Source organism: Elephas maximus, chromosome 19 (genome assembly GCF_024166365.1).
Source record: "Elephas maximus indicus isolate mEleMax1 chromosome 19, mEleMax1 primary haplotype, whole genome shotgun sequence".
NCBI lineage: Eukaryota > Metazoa > Chordata > Mammalia > Proboscidea > Elephantidae > Elephas > Elephas maximus.
In genome coordinates, this window is record NC_064837.1 from 23,880,251 (window position 1) to 23,897,657 (window position 17,407).

The window sequence follows — 17,407 nt, forward strand, 5'->3', positions numbered from 1 at the left end:
GGAGGGATCTGTCTCTGGAGAAGGACATTATGCTTGGTAGAGAGTCAGCAAAAAAAAAAAGGGGGGGGCGGAGGCCCTCAATGAGATGGAATGACACAGTGGCTACAACAATGGGCTTAAGTTTAACCATGATTGTGAGGATGGCACAGGACCAGGCAGTGTTTCATTCTATTGTACACAGGGTCGCTATGAGTCAGAACCAACTCAACGGCACCTAACAACTACAACAATGTGCAGGACAAGCATCTACTTTAAGAAAAAAAAAAACCAAGGTATAAAAAATTAGTTATTTAAAGTTTACCTACCTACACAGTGAAGCTGATATGTGTTGTTAACTAGATCTTAAGCAACTATACCAGTTAAACATCATACTGCCCCTATTTCAGTGGCTTTCCTGTTAAGGTATCTTAGGAAGTCAGTGATTTATTTGCAGACGCTGATACCCACTACATCAAGTAAACCAGTATCTGTTGCCTATGTATATATCCTTAAGGTGCCCCAGTGGCTCAGTGGTTAAGTGCTTGACTGCTAACCGAAAGGTTGGCAGTTTGAACCCACCAGCAGCTCTGCGGGAGAAAAGGTGTGGCAGTACGCTTCCGTAAAGATTACAGCCTTGGAAGCCCTTCGGGGAAGTTCTACCTTGTCCTATAGGGTCAGTATGAGTCAGAATGAACTCAATGGCAAGAGGTTTTTTTTTTTTTTTTTATGCATTTCCTTACCTATCACAAGTCACTTGTATTTGAATTCCCAACTACTTCCTAGGTATTTACATTACAAAAATGAGTAATATAATGGCTGGGTTGGGTCAATAAAAATATGCTCTTATTTTTCTTATATTCACAGTCAGGTTCTTAGTGCCTAAACCAAAAGACCTGACTTTTAAAGACTTGCTGTCAGACTTTGGGAAACCCTGGCGGCGTAGTGGTTAAGTGTTACGGCTGCTAACTAAAGGGTCGGCAGTTCGAATCCGCCAGGTGCTCCCTGGAAACTCTATGAGGCATTTCTACCCTGTCCTATAGGGTCGCTATGAGTCGGATTTGACTTGACAGCACTGGGTTTGGGTTTTGGTTTGTCAGACTTCGGGCTCTAGTAAGCATAATATCTCATATTGTAGCCTACGGAGCCAACACAGCAGCTGCCCTTTTTATATATACAGCTGTGGTTTGACATACACAGAGTGGCAATTTCAATCATTTCTAATCACTACCTAATATTTTAGGTTTTAAATCTAATTCTTAAGGCTTTGTGCTATATATAGAAATAATGATTACCCTTTGGGAAACAATGGCTCATTTACTGAAAATGAGTTTAACAAAGGAATTATTTGGTACTGAAAAATACAGAGCAGTGAATTGGGTGACACAAATCACATCATCATCAGCTCATGTGCCTGCATTAGGGTAATTAAAAAAAAAAAAACAGAAACTTAAAGTTTAGCTTCAATAATGTAATATCCTCAATCATGTCCTCTGCCACAGAATTGTGAAACCAGGTCTTCGGTTCTTATTTTGAAAAACGTCTCCTAACTCCCAACCTGAGAAACATTATCACAAAAAATAAAAACTTTACAGAACGGAATTTTTCCATTCCGCCTGAAGCCTAGTTTTGACTGGTACATGTTTCAGTTACACATTTCATTCACACTGAATTTTGTCTTAAGTATTAAGAGAATAAATAGCATTCCAAAACAGTCACAAGCTTGGAAACTTCCAGTTCCTTCTCTAGTTGGAGAGCTTATAAAACTTATCACGTGGAACAATGAGTTGATGCACTGACCATAAATTTCTTAACATTGTAACTAAAATGTAATTGAAACTCAATCTCAGCAAGTTCTGTAGAAACAGTCTCAAAGTAACCTTAGAGCAAAAATCACAGAATGTTAACAACTGATAAAATCTAGAAGAAAGGTATACTGGTATATCATTGTACAATTCTTTCAAGTTTTCTGAAATTTAAAATTTTCAGACTAAAAAAAGGGCAGCCACAATATTCTCAACATAGACACACAACACAGTTACATAAAACGTGGGAAGACTGGGTTGTTCTCCACCAAAAACCTTGTAGTCATGACATTAAACTTATACCAGAAACCTCAGAGTCAATGGCACACACACAGAACAACCAACAGGGTATTCTACATATTCTGTGGTTTTCCAGATGCACTGCTCCTCATTTCATTTATGGAGTTTTTGTTTTGCTTTGCTTTTATAAGAAAACTTCCTCCACTTCGAATGGGCATTAAGTTGAACAGGTATTACTGGTAAAGCAGCAAGGGCAAAGCTGCTTCTGGATTAGCCAACCAGCTGTGTGACCCTGAACAAATCACTTAGCTTCTCTGGGTCTCAATTTTCCCGTTTGTAAAATGAAACAGCTGGAATAGATGTTTCTAAAATATCCTTTCAAGTAACGCTCTAAACTTGTGAGAATTAAATGGTCGAAGTCTGCCTTTGTCAGTGAAACAAACAGGATACAAATTGTAAATACACACTATGACCATGATTCCAATTCTCACAATATTATAAACACATTTAGATAAAAGACTGGAAAAAAATACATCAAAATGTTATCAGTGATTATCTTTGAGGTATAGGTTACAAGTGACTTTTTTCTCTTTCTGCTTTTCTGTATTCTTCAAGTCTCCTACAGTAAACATATTATTACTTTGATAATGAGAAGGAGGTAGTTAAAAAGAAAGAAAAAAAACTTTTATGTGGAAAAAGAAGTTTTACATTTGGAAAGCATTCTAGAATTTGAATGAATTTTTCAAAAACAATTGGAGTTAATCAGGGAAAAAAAAAATCTCCAGTGAATAGTAACATACCTGATACCTGCCAACAACCATACAAAAGCTGCTGGTTATTTCCTCCAAATTAATAAGTTTTAAGGAGGTACAGTATTTTTCCACTTACATCTTGAACTGGTAATAATAATGGATAGCTAACACTTACATAGTGCCAGGCACAGTTCTAAGACTTTACATATACATTGACTCATTTAATTCTCACAACAACTCTATGAAATAGATGTACTATTACTATCCCCATTTCACACATGAAGACCATGAGGCACAAAGAGGATAAATAATTTGCCCACAGTTTAAAACCAGGCAGTCTGCTGTCAGTACACGATTTTACTATTAAATCATACCGTTTTTTTTGTACTTAAATGTTGTACTAGGTCATTCTTCAACTGCTTTCGCTCTGAAAGTTCTTCTAAACTGATTTTCTTTAAACTGAAGGGAAAAGATACAGAAGAACTGGGATAAAAACTTTTAACTTACTTGTTTAAAATTATTATTCATAACCAAGTAATTAAACCTATAGAGAGTACAATTTAGTCTCCATACGTATCACTAAGTGGATATTATAACATCTGAGAAATTAACATTATAATTACTAAGTTTAATATAGGCACGTTTTAATAAAGGAAGGTGCTTTACTGATGGACATTTTTCCTCATGAATCTAATGGAAAAGCAGCCACTAAAGCCAACTGTTATACCTTTCTAAAATTTTATTCAAATGATGTTGTAAATGTGTTGCAATTAATCAGTTTGGTTTTTAAAACAATATGCATCAATATTTATTTTGAACATTGGCTTCAGTACATGCCCAGTTAACTTCACAATAACTCCAATCACTATAACATGCAGAACCTGGGAAAATGAACACAGAGGAAGCCAACTAATTAAACACGGTTAAAGGTTTTCAGGTAATTCTCTTGGGCAATTTCAAACCAAGTCTACATATGCCTTTTTCGGCACAGTACCTACATTGCTTACCAACTTTTACGGTTTCTGGATTATTTTTAATGAAGCTCAAATTTCCCCACACTTGTATTACTAAATTCTCAGCCTTGTCTAAGTAAATATAGGAATCAATCGTTTCCTTTTTTTTTTTTTTAATTAAAAAAGTGAGGGAGGTGGAGAAGATGGTGGGGGAAAAAAACTTTGCACCAGGCTGCCTGTTAACTTACATGTGCAATGAGACAATCACCTGATAATTGCACCCTTTGGGTACTTCTGTACTGGTAAGATAATACAGCAAAATAAAGTCACCTGGTTTATCTCAATTTACTTACACAATTTGCAAATCTGCAGCTCTCTGCCATGGTACATTAGGAAAATTAGCATGTAAGAAAAATCACCTGCTTATGTAAATTGGAGGGTGATTTTTATCCATGCAGACAAAAAAGCTGCAATCTGGGTCAAATGACTAATTTTATTTATTCGTTCAAATGTCTCTCTTCACCTTTTCTCCCTATCTCAGAGCAAGAATTTTAGGTCAAGGAATTGATAAACTAGAAGTTTCTGTGTTGTCCATTCCCCTTTAAGAAGTTTGCTGCCTGACACTACTAAGCTCTATACTTAAATTGCAAACAAGGCTGAGAACTTTATGTAGATAAGAAAACCACAACAGCGAGAGAAGAAAGAAATAAATGGGGGTTATCTGATCTAACTGGGATGGAAAGCAACCATCAAAAAGATCAGGTACCTTTTACTCCAGGCAAACAAGGCTTCAGAAAGGAAAAGGAGAACACCTCAAATAAATCAGGGCAGACAGGATAACAGAGAACATTATTCCTGTTTGCTCTACAGATGCACCTGGTCAAGTTCTTCTATATCTGGCACAAGTCAGTTAACTGCCTTATCTCCATCACTAATGAATGTCTTCCAAGCATCCACTCTCCCGGCTCCATCCATCTGAAAGACCTCCAATTTTGAACTGGTATTCACCCCACTCACTTATAACTGACTCCATCTCCAGGTCCAGGGGTGGGCTTCACTGCTCCAAAAGTAATCCTATCTCCACTGACACTGATTGGTTCAGAAATCAGTATACAACCCAATGAGACTTTAGAACTGTGCTGCTCAGTAAGGTAGTCAGTAGCCAAGTTTCATATGGCTAGTCCAAGCTGAGATGTGCTGTAAGTATAAGATATACCAGATTTCATAGATGTAGCATGAAAAATAAGGTAAAACACCTCATTAATGGGTTTATGATTACATGATGAAATGGTATGATCTTGGATTAAATAAAATATAATACTAAAATTAATTTCACCTGTTTCTTTTTGTATTTTTTAATGTGGCTACTAGAAAATTCAAAATCACATATGTGGTTTTCATTATATATCTACTGGGCAGCACTGCTGAAGGTATGCTGGGGGCTTCTGGAAAGGTTTTCCCTTCCTCTTATAGGACAGCTTTGGAAGTCCAGCCCTCTCTCTGCCTCCAGCTACTGTAGGCTCTAACCTGCCTTAATAAAGCTGTGTCGTGGCTCATTTTCTTCGAAGTCCATCTGCAAACCAGTAAATCCCCTACCCAAACTCAAAATTCAAGAGGCTCCTGAGAGGGAAAAATAATTTTAAATCAACCTTTGCTAATTCATGCAAAGCACTGCCCCCCAGATCATCTTAGATGATTTGCAAAAAAAAAAAAGACAAAATACTTAATATTAGAATTTATTTAAAAAATTTAAAAACACTTCACATATTCCAGAAAACAAGCAAATAAGTCTAGAACACTAAAAAAGGCAAAGTACTATTCAGGAAAATAGTAGTATCAGATTTACATTTAGGAAGAAATTCATTGCCCATTTGCAAATAGGCTCTTCTCCACAACTGAAGCATGACAAATATAACATGCATAATCCTCAGCAATAAGTCAGTAATAGGCGAAAACAAGTCTCTTGAATGAATTGTATATTTAAAATCTGATCCCAAATTTGAAAACTCTATAAAAATCATCACACCAGAACAGGGTTACCTTTATCTCATCTTCCTTTAAACAACATTCAACATCTGCAGTCCTAAAGAAAGAAGCTTATCTTGTGGTCACCAGCAGACTCTACTTGTCTCCTATGCCTTGCAAATACTAACACAATTTTTAACAGAATCTTAAATGTTATAAATAAGCAAATCAAGGCTCAGAAAGTTGAAATAACTTTACCAAATGATAGCTCTGGCTTACCTCTCTACCCTCACCTCCTACCACCTCCTGCCTTGTACATTATATTTCAGCAACCCCAGTCCTTGTGGTCTCTTGCATATTGTCCCCTCTACCTATAATGTCTTTCCCCATCGGCTGATTCTCATTCATTCTTAAAATTCAGCTGAGGCATTACCTCCTCTAGAAAGCATCCATATGTTGCACAGAAATCCCTCCTCTATGCCACCATAACATCCAGGGATATCTCTAATGCTGCATTTATGACACTGAATTATAATTATTCACTTACATATGTCTGTCCCACTAGATCACAATACCTCCTATCATCCAGCACCAAAAACCCACTGCTGTCGAGTCGATTCCGACTCACAGCGACCCTACAGGACAGAATAGAACTGCCCCCATAGAGTTTCCAAGGAGCGCCTGGTGAATGTGAACTGCGGACCTTTTGGTTACCAGCCACGGCACTTCACCACTACGGCACCAGGGTTTCCATCATCCAGCACAGTGCCCGGCAAATAGTCAACGCACAATAAATGAGTATTTTAAGAACAAATGAAAATAATGCACCCTTATGTTTTCATTTAATGGTTTCAAATTTAGTTTCAACTCTCCATCAAGGCTGTGGACTCCCTGAGAGTAGGGATGTATCATTTTTCACACTGTTCACTTTACTTAACTGTAAACTCCTTCAGGGCAAGATCATGATTTAAACATCTCTATAAACCCTGGTGGGATAGTGGTTAAGAGCTACGGCTGCTAATCAAAAGGTCAGTAGTTCGAATCCACCAGGCGCTCCTTGGAAACTCTGTGGGGCAGTTCTACTCTGCCCTATAGGGTCACTGTGCGTCGTAATCAACTAGACGGCGGTGGGTTGGTTTATATCCCTATACCAAGCACAGTACAGATTAACACTAGAAGCCTGGTAGAAATTTACAAAATTATTTATAGAACTAAATATCCTCCTTAGTGCCTATAACAGTGCCGGTCCATATTAGGTTGTCAAATATATATATACACACACACACACACAGACCAGTGAGTTCCAAAAGCATCAAAAGTTTTCCCTGTCTGAAAACAGATATGATTTTTCAGTTAGCCAAACTAATCCAAACACAGAGGTGAAACTGGGTTTAGGTAAAGAGCACCAATCATCCACAGAAGACATCCCTGCACATACTACCTCTATTCACACCAATAAAACTAACTGTTACGGTTCAATCTCAGCAGTCATCTTTTCATAACGCCAGAGCATCAGAATTTTTTCTAACGTTTCTTAACGTAGAATTGCTGGACTAGGACTATCATGTCGTCTCATGTGCTCATTGAGGGTATCACAACTGTTGCCTCAGGCACTCTGTGTTACCCCCAAGCAACAAGAGGATCAAACGGACTAGCCATCTTAGTTAGGAAGTCATTGTTGATCTACATTAGATGTCCCAATCAACAAATAATTCACTGGAGTATTATGGGTGCACAGGGAATCATAAGTAAAAGCCAAATAAAATCTTATAATGAAAGGGCTTCTGCCCAGTGAATTCTTTCTGTTTATTAGTTCAATGACAAATAGAAAAGTTTCTCTGGCCTCGACAATTTCCATCAAAGAAACCAAACCAGCATTTTAAGGAAATAAAAACCAAAACCAAACCTATTGCCATCAAGTCAATTCCGACTCATGGTGACCCTATAGGACAGAGTAGAACTGCCCCATAGGGTTTCCAAGGTTGTAAATGTTTACGGAAGCAGATTGCCACATCTTTCTCCCAAGGAGCCACTGGTGGTTTCGAACCACTGATCTTTCAGTTAGCAGCTGAGTGCTTAAAACACTGTGCCACCAGGACTCCTAAAGAAATATACAATCTATAAAACAGTTGATTCTTGAACTGCTAGGACACCAACAAATCTAAAAAAATAACCAAGGATAGCCACTCAGTTCTACAATACGAAATCAGTGAAAACTCTGATGCTCCAAGTTGTAAAGATAATGAAACATTCCAACACCCCGTTAGAGGACGGCCTTCTATATTAAGGAACAACACTTCTACAGCCTAAGCTTTGGTAAAAACCGAGAACATATTTTAGCTTGTTTGAAAACGCAATTCTTTCTCAAAAGCCTTGTTTCAATACATAATATTTTCTTTTTTCTACACTGATATTCAATAGTATAACATGAAATTTCTCTCCAAGAATAACACAAACTTCCTTTGTCCTGTTGTTGGTTTTGTTTTATTTTTATTTTATCTTATTTTACTATAACTTGGATAAGCTTGTCAGGAGCCTAAATACAAAATGACTTCCAATGTCACAGGCCATGGGGTTTCAATCTTCAAGAAACTAAAGCAGTATAGTTAGACTGTGTCGCTTTCATTCTGATGAACTCTCTTTGCTTTCTCTACTTTATGACTGACCATGAACCTGCAGTTTCTAAAAGTTCGTCTGTAATTAAAAATAACAATATAGATTTCCACATTTCTAGTTTCACACGGATGCTTTGTTATGTCTAGAAGAGCAGCCCTTTCCTTTTTATGGTGCAGGCTCTGCTTCTTCAAAGCTCTTTTCACAAAGCAGACTCCACCAAAGAATCCAGCTGTGGCTGTTAATCTTGGCCGATAGTAGAGAGAAACTCCTAGTACCACAGTTAATAAAAAAATACACGTTAGTATACTACTCCTTCTGGTCCAACTAACTCCAGGATTTTCTCCAAACATTCCAAAAGTATTCCTCATTTTTCCAAATTATAGTTCACTATTTGGGGACTAAGAAGACCCAAAAAAAAAAAAAAAACAGGAAAAAAAACTATGCTTCTCATTTTCATAAATAAGATGAACAAACTAGACAATCTCTGCCGTGCACAAAGGTTTACACTGCATAATTTTTCATTGAACCGCACACATTTTCCCCACACCTCACTGGGACCTTCTTGAGCAATTCACACTTTGACATCCAAACACCAGTCAAACGAATTTTCGTTAAAGCTGAACCTTGAAGACAAGGATCTGTCCTTCATTTGTTACATTCTGAAAAGAAAAAAAAATATTTTCCTTCCCAGTACATAAATCCGTAATACCTTCTAAAACAATGCAGATGATCTGACTAGACAGAACACCCACCAGGTCCACACAAACAGGTATATATATTTTCCTTGTTTGTTTTTAATTGAGAAAACAAGACAGTGTTGCACCCCCCTCCCCAGCCCAGTCCTTTTTAATTCACCTTTCTTCATTTCCCTGGTGAGGTGACACCCTGTAGTATTCACAGTCATGTCTCCAAAAACAGTCTGCACTTTGATTTCACCTAGTAAATCTGACAATAAATGAAGCCACTTCTATGCACCTTAACACAACAGCTTGATTTTTCTACCAACAATACATACAATAAAGACAGCTAACATTTGAGTGCTTACTATATACTACATAGTGTACTGATTATTTAGTCCTCACACCAACTTATAAATACGATTATTATGCCCATTTTATAGATAAGAAACAGAGAAGTTAAATAACTTGTCAAGATCACAAAGTTAGTAAATAACCAAGTATTACTACAGTGCTTCTAAGTTTTGAAAGACTTAGATAAAAGTAATCTGCTGAAGGTATTAGAATAATGAAACTCAAAGTTCTCCAACTTTACTTGTAGTGCAAAGGCAACAGACCAGGCGAATCCCAGGATCTTTGTTCTTTTTACTAATCAAACAAGTTTTTAAAAATGAAAACACTACTTTTATAAAGCAGAAGCCTTTCCTCAGACTCGTGTTCATCAAGGTGGTAAAATGTGCCACTAATCCAATCTATGATTTTTTCCTCTCACATGCTCAACTTCCTCCAAACCTCAAAAGGATACACTTCATGAACCCCTGAAGACTTATTCCAAAGGTGTCACATCTTTAAGCACATCTTCCCTCTGGCAAATATTAACTACAAACAGGCGGATTTATGTTATCCTCACTAAATGACTGACGTTCCTGTTCGTGGATTGTTTTGTGTTTTGTTTTTGCGTTATGAAAATGTCCATATAGGTGTTTGGAAGCCTTGGCATCTGATAAGGTCAAATTATATACTATATGATGCTTTGATAACCCATGAACAAAAGTCTATCATTGGCAATGAATATAGTATCTCTGGCTACCCCATGATCCTATTACCAGGTAAACTGGAACCCGTACTTTGAAATAAAACACAGCAGACAGTTGTTAATGAAACCTTAATTGAACTGTCAAAGCACCATCTTTACCAGCAAGCTAATAGGTAATTCACTATTTTTACACAACTGTTCGATACTGATAAGTTATTCCACTAGTTAAATTCAGCAGAAAGATAAATCAAACCTGGTTTACTCAGTGATAAATCTGAATGGTAAAGTGCCACATCACTTCTACAAATACCTCTCCTTGTCTACACAGAGAACAATATCCCTCAACATTACATGCCACTTTTTTAGCCATCCATTAGTACCACTGGGTGCACTTCCGGAAAAAGAAACGGGGGCAGATACAGTTACCTTTCATATCCTATGCCAGAAGAATATGTGCAAAATTTGGCCCTACAGCAAGGCATTAACTGAATGTGTTCGAATCTAAGCGAATCCTGTAACACCCAAGTCATTATATGGTAGGGTGGTTTGAATCAAACGATGTATCATTAGGAAAATATTATGTTCCATTTTAATCATTTTGGAAAATAGCTGTTTCAGACTCATTAGGTACTTTCTAAATTAAAAAGAACAATTCTGGTTCAGTTAGTTAAAAAGGTAAAAAAAAAACCTAACTAGTCTCTTTAGCTTGGGTTTCGGAATACCAGTGCAATTCGCTCTGGTTTGGTGTTCAAAATTTCTAGTTTTAACAACGTTACTTAGGTCGTACAGCAGTTAAACTCCAAAGATAATAAGCAATTCATGCAGCAAGTCATCAATATGTAACGATAAAAATAGAAACACGTTTGCATCCTAAAACACACACCTGGAACTCTTCCCTTTTTTTCAGTGCCAAATTGTTTCACCTGTAACAGCTGATTAAAAACACTTAAAGCAGCTAACTAGAAAAACTTGATTGAAGAACAAAGAAGGACCAGACTAGGAGATCCATTCATCAAGCAGCAAAGATGCCACAGCACTGTGCTGGGGAGAAAAAGAACTAGAAGACACAGTTCTTACCCTCAAGGGGCTTAGTTACAAACGTGGTTAAGTGAGACAAGAGAAACATGAAACAATTTGTGTACGATAAACGGTGCATTCCAAGTACTCGGTACAAATGGTACAAACTCCATACGTGTTAGAAGGGGTCAAGCAATGACAGAGCTCTAAAACAGACTGAAATCACATTTGGGTTTTCACATACCAGTGATTCACAGTACCCGCTACCTACACCCATCTTTGAAAACCTTTTCTCTTAAACTTGAACAGTTAAAAACTTCTACAAGTCACATCACCCTTTGATGGAAGTTGTAGGTAAACAACACCTTTTGAATTCAGTCAATAATGCTGCAGCCCATTTCCCTTTCGGTGACCCTAGTTCTTAGCATTGCACAACAAAGCACTAAAATGAAAGGGCATCCAGATCTAAGAAAATTCAAACAAATTCTCAGTCAGTAAATCTGTGAAAAAGTTGAAAGCAAGGAACAACCTTTTTCCTGTGCCCTCCCCCCCCCCCCCAAGCTTTGAAATCCTCAAGGGTTAGGCAAGGAATGGAAGTTCACAGTGAAACCCCTGGAGACGGAATATGGAAGGGAAGAGAGGAAGCCAGGAAAGGCAAGTCCCTGAGCAAAGCGACTGAACAGGCACTATTACCGGCTCCACTCCCTTTCCCACTAGGAATCCGCACACCTTGGAGAAAGGAGCAATGCAGCAGCAACCTCCTTGGAGATCTAGCTAGTGAAATACTGGACTCTGCCAGTTTAAAACAAACAGATCAGGTCCCTTAGTAGATTATAAAATTTTGAAATATAAATAAGGACAGCCAGATATAATGCAGAAATGATACTCATACCAATTATAGCCTCAAAAGCAATGACGAAAGGAGACATCTACAGGGATAGTTCCAAAGAGTTCATTTTCCTGTGGTGACAGGGGCTTTTCTAGACATTCACAAGAATTTATTTTTGAATGAACTGAAAAACATCAATTCATCTTATCCACACTGGAATACCTCATGGGGGGGGGGGGGGACAATTCCCTCTGTTTTGATAGGAATAAGAGTTTACACTGATAAATGCATTTTATTATAAACTATTAATTTTCCTAGGAAGGACAAACAAACCAAAATGTTGCATTTAAGATGCCTTTAGATTTTCTGAAAACATCCTAGCACTAGTGAAGGTAGTTTCATGTATTTAAAAAGTATACTTCCTACTACACAACTGCAGCTGACTAAGGGATAACAGCAACTTAAGAGACACTAAATGACACTAACATATTACATTGAATGTGGGCCACTGCATAGCTACAGTCTACTGACCTCATTTGTGGTACTCATGTGTGATGCTATATTTAATGCATTCTTATCAAAAGGCTAAAGCTACATGCATCCCAACTGTAGCTTTATGGTTTAAAATAAACCACTCAAGCGATGATCCTAACTAGTTCAACTATGAACCCTACCTCACTCCTGGGGGGTCAAGATCACAAAATAAAGAGTGAAAAGACTGAAAGGACAAGGAATTATGCAAAGTATATCCTCATGACAAGACTATCATAAGGAATAACTGTGAGTCAGTTGTGACATTTGCCACAATTGGGCAACTGATCCAAACTAAATGGAACAAGAGAAAAGATGACCAAGGTCTTTCTAGGAATAAGTATTTCATACATTCGTCTACTGATCTACATTTAGAACCTTGCTCAGGTTCTAAATAGAAAAGTTCGGTAGACAGCAAACTTATATGTGTTACTCATCAGTGGGTGCTCCACCAAAATTTCCCATGACTCAAACAGCATAAGCCTAAATAGCCAACACATTAGGCCTCTTCACCACACAAGTGAGGGTGGCTTCCTACAGATGAGTTGAGAAGCTTGCTCCACTCTGGTCGACCATGAGGACCATGAAGGCTGACTCGCCCAATCGCAACCATGAGAAGAAACCACACGAAGTTGTTTTTCTTTTGATACTCACCAGACAACACCAAAAGCTCCATATCCAATAGGTCTATCCGGCTCAATATCCAGCTGCTGTTGTGGATGATGTGAGTGCTGATGATGGTGAGCCTTAACCGTAGCAGCTGTGGCAGCCTGTACCTGAGCTGGGGCTGCTGCAGCTGGTCCAGGAGCCTGACCCGGTGCCGGTGATGGGAAATATGACTGTTGTTGCCCAGGGTTTAACATGGCTGCAGCTGCGGCCGCTGCTGCGGCTGCCGCAGCTGCCGAAGAGGTATGCTGCTGTACAGGGTGTACAGCAGCAGCCGACCCCGGATGAAGATGGTGTTGAGGGTGGTGGTGGTGGTGAAGGTGAGGAGGAGGGAGGTGTGGAAGGTGGTGGTGATGGTGGTGGTGGTGACCTGCTGCTGCTGCAGATGTACCGCCATTGTAAGCCGCCATCATTTTTGCGTTGGCTCTTGTGCCACAAAGAGACATTCAAAAAAAATGCCCTTTGATTGGAAAGCAAACTGGGTCAAGCTGTCATTTGGCCATTTAAAAATGAAGAAAACCACTCACTCCACCTCAAAAAACATAGAGCGGAAACTGGCTTTATGTCTTCATCAGTCAATCCAAACAAGTTAGAGGATCTTGGTGTTTAATTTTTGGGTGTGTGTGGAAGGGTGTGGGTTGCCAAAAAAATAAAAGGAAACAAAAAAGAAAAAGAAAAGAAAAAGGAAAAAAGGACCCCTTCCCCCCAGGATTCCAGCCACAAGTGGGTACTAAAACTCCATTCTTAATTTGGTGGGGGTTCCAACTTTGAATGTGGGAATAAAGGCCAAACCTCCCGACCCCCTGAACTCCACACACGAAAAGGATCAGGTAACACACCACCCTTGGAATCTTGTAACAGGGTTGACTCATCTACCCCTTCCATTCCCACATCCTTTTCTGAACACCTACCACCTCCTCAAAAAAACACGATTTAAAAAAAACTCCAACCACCCCAAATTAAAAAGATGGGGGAATTGTTCAGGGAAAACAGCTTCCCCCCCCTCGAACTCTCAGGCCTTCCTACATCTCCCCCTACTCCTAGCTTACTAGTCAGGTTGACCTGATGGGGGCGGGGGAGGGCAACTAAACTTTCCTGGGTAGAATGAGCCAGGGAAGGAGGTAGGAGGGACAGAGTGAGGAGAGGAGGCGACAGAGCAGGACACAGAGAGGAGAAAGAGAGCTGGGGCAAAGTGAAGGTAAGGAGGTGCAGGGAGGAATGAAGGAGGAGAGGTGGGCAGCACTCGGACGCCCAGAGGGAACCACCCCGGGATGAGGTTAGGGTCCCGGGGCCAAAGAATGGGAGCCCCGGGAGGCGGGCGGGGTGCAGTCGGAAGCGGGCTGACTCCTGCCCCCGCCGCCGGCTGCTACAGCTGAGGAGGGTTGGGGGGGAGAGCGGGTGGGTCCCCCCGCGCGATGGCCCCCGCAGGGCTCAAGGCTGCTCCGTCTCCCCCCCTCCCCCCCACCCGGCTTCAGTCCCCGCGGCCGCTTTCTCTTCAGCCGCCGCCTCCTCAGCCGCCGGTACCGCCGCGGCCGGACTCACCTCCCCTAGCAAAGCCGGATAGAGCGGAGCCAGCGGCGGACACGCGCAACCAGCCGCCGAGGCCCCGCCCCCATCTCACAGTGACCGGCTGCCCTAGCCAATCCACGCCCACCTGTCCGCGTCCGCCTCCAATCCTAGGCCGGGAGCTTCAGACAGGCGCACTGTTCGGCCAGTGGCAGCAAGGTGTGGGTCTCCTGGGGAAATCCCGCCCCCGATCCGGGATGGGCAGACAGAAAGGCCAATCAAAAGGCAAAGTTTGGCCTGACCGACAAGGCTAAAAGCGAATTGAAAGCCAAAGATCTCCGTGACATTTTGTTTCGCCTCTTTCCTCTTTTCTTTTTCTTCTTTTATTTTTTTGGCAGGAGCAGGAAGCTGCGTGCTAAGCCCGCCTGCGAAAGCTGTAAGAGAGGGGCGGAATGAAAGAACCAATCATGAGCCGGAGACAAAGAACACAGCAACCAATCCTTGGGTTGAAGATGAAGTAGGATGGGGCTGGAGCCAGATAGACACCTGATTTGACAAATAGAAAAAAAGATTCATCTGGGTCCCGCCCTTCAAATCTCTTATAGGGCAGGACTGTGGAGAATTCGCTGTCATATCGGCTACAACCTCTTCAAAGGGCGGTGCCAAGTGAAAGGGGTGTGGTCTAAAGATTAAAGGGGCGGGACATACGAAGAAGGAGGAGTCCAAATTATTTGCTGGTTCATTGATATGAGCCATCTACTACCCTTTTTAAGGCATAAGATGTAGAGAAATAAAATAGAGAAATAGGTGGAGAAAAAAGGGATATTGAGCTTCAGAAACTCAAGGTACAATGTTACTCAACCAGACAGTCCCAAAAGAAACTCAGTAAATTTGACAGTTCATAGTCTCATGGCTGGTCCTCCATGGCTAATCCTGATGTTGGCAAAAAGCGGCGTTATCTTCAGCATTCAGAACTCCACTCTCAGTAGATGATAGGGCCGATGATACAAGTTAAATAAGAATAATAAACTTAACCACAAAGTAATTTCCTCCCCTATTTTCTAAGTCAAGTAAGTTCTGTTCAATGAAATCTTACTAAAATAACATCTTTCTTTCATATAACCTCACTTACCTAAATTTACTTTTCTTTGAAAATGTGTAATAAGCTTACGGAACCTTAAGCATAGTAAAACTGCACACGCAGAAACCTGGAGGTGATCCTTGATTCTTCTTTGCCTCTCTGCTCCTCTTCTTCCAAACCATGGTCAAGTCTTACATACTTCTACCTCTCCTCTCCAGTCACCATATCATTACCCGAACTTAAGCCACTAGCATCTCTGTGGAGTCCCTGAGTGGTGCAAACAGCTAATGCACTGGGCTGCCAACAAAAGACGGGAAGTTCAAGTCCACCCAGAGGCACCTTGGAAGAAAGGCCTGGCAATCTACATCTGAAAACCCAGCCATTGAAAACCCTATGGAGCACTGTTCTACTCTGTCTTTCCTCCATTCTCCACCAGGGACACACTAATCTTTTAAAAATGCAAGTCAGATGGTGCCACTCCTCTGACTGAAACCTTTCAGTGACTTCTCACTACCCTTGGATAAAGTCAGTAAACCTAAATGGCCCAGAATGATCTGATTTCTACCTACCTCAATGTCCTTATCTCCCACCTCCACCCTCCACACTTCAGACATTCTGAACTTCTTTCAGATCCTCAAGTGGATTGTTTGCTTCAAGCCTTCATGCATATCTTCAGCCCAAGGAACTTCTAACCCACCCTTCACTTCCCTAACCAACTTTCACTCATCCTCCGGTCTTCATGTAAATTTCACTTTTTTTTTTTTTTTTTCTGGAAAGCATTCCCCAACCCTGTTCTAGAGTATTTGTCTCTATTATATGTCTCCATGGTGCTACCTCCCTCACTCTGTGCTCTAATTGCTGACTGAGTTTACTCAGGACAGGGTTCATCCACTCAATCTTATATCCCCAGTTCCTAGAACAGTGCCTAAAAAAGGTGAAGGCACTTGCTCAAGATTTGTATGAGTTATTGAGTGCAGGTGAAGGGGGGTACAAATCCCAACTCTCCCATTTACTAGCTCTATGACTTAGGGAACTTGGCTAACCTAAGTATCAGTTTCCTCAACTGAAAATGAAAATAACATTTTCTTCATCAAGTTGATGTATTAAATGAGGTGATATATTTTTAAATGCTTGGCAAATAGTACAAACTCACTATGTGTTTATTCTCTTTCCCTAGCCCCACCCTGCCATAATATATGGAATGCCTGTCATTTTGTACATCAGTCTCATTCAAAATGTAGTTTACTAGAAGCTTGTCAAAAATGCAAATTTTCTTATTCCACCTCTGACCTACTGAATCAGAAGTTCTTATACACTAGAATGAAGCCCAGGAGTCTGTGTTTAACAAGCCCCCCAGGTGATTTTACACACAATAAAATTTGAGAACCGGTGACTTAGTGGAAAGGGGCTGAGTCTTCTTGAGCTTTGTTTACTTTTCAGCAGCTAGTACAGTAGCTACTCACCACCACCTGTCAGTTTGTCCTGCTGTGGTGGCTTGCATGTTGCTATGATGCTGGAAGCTATGCCACTGGTATTTCAAATACCAGCAGGGTCACCCATAGTAGACAGGTTTGAGTGGAGCTTCCAGTCCAAGAGAGCAGGAAGAAAGGGCTGATGATCTACTTCTGAAAATTAACCAATGAAAATCTTATGGATCAAAACAAAACATCGTCCAACTTGCTTTCTTTGGGCATATTATCAGGACAGATCAGTTATGTTTGGTGAAGTAGAGGGCCAATAAGGGTGTAAGAGACCCT

The 17,407-nt window shown here is 40.3% G+C and overlaps 1 protein-coding gene across 2 annotated transcripts in view; it reads right to left on the reverse strand.

The window, feature by feature from the left end:
• The window catches only part of NLK (nemo like kinase), a 184,696-nt gene extending 169,943 nt beyond the window's left edge, over window positions 1-14,753 (reverse strand). The window contains exon 1 of one of the 2 annotated variants that reach the window (XM_049861463.1): window positions 13,052-14,745. In XM_049861463.1, coding sequence (XP_049717420.1) covers window positions 13,052-13,509 — 458 coding nt within the window. In that variant the 5' untranslated portion in view covers window positions 13,510-14,745. Of the gene's footprint in view, window positions 1-13,051 lie in introns of both variants that reach the window. The other variant, XM_049861464.1, reaches the window with a different exon arrangement.
• Window positions 14,754-17,407: the final 2,654 nt, after the last annotated feature.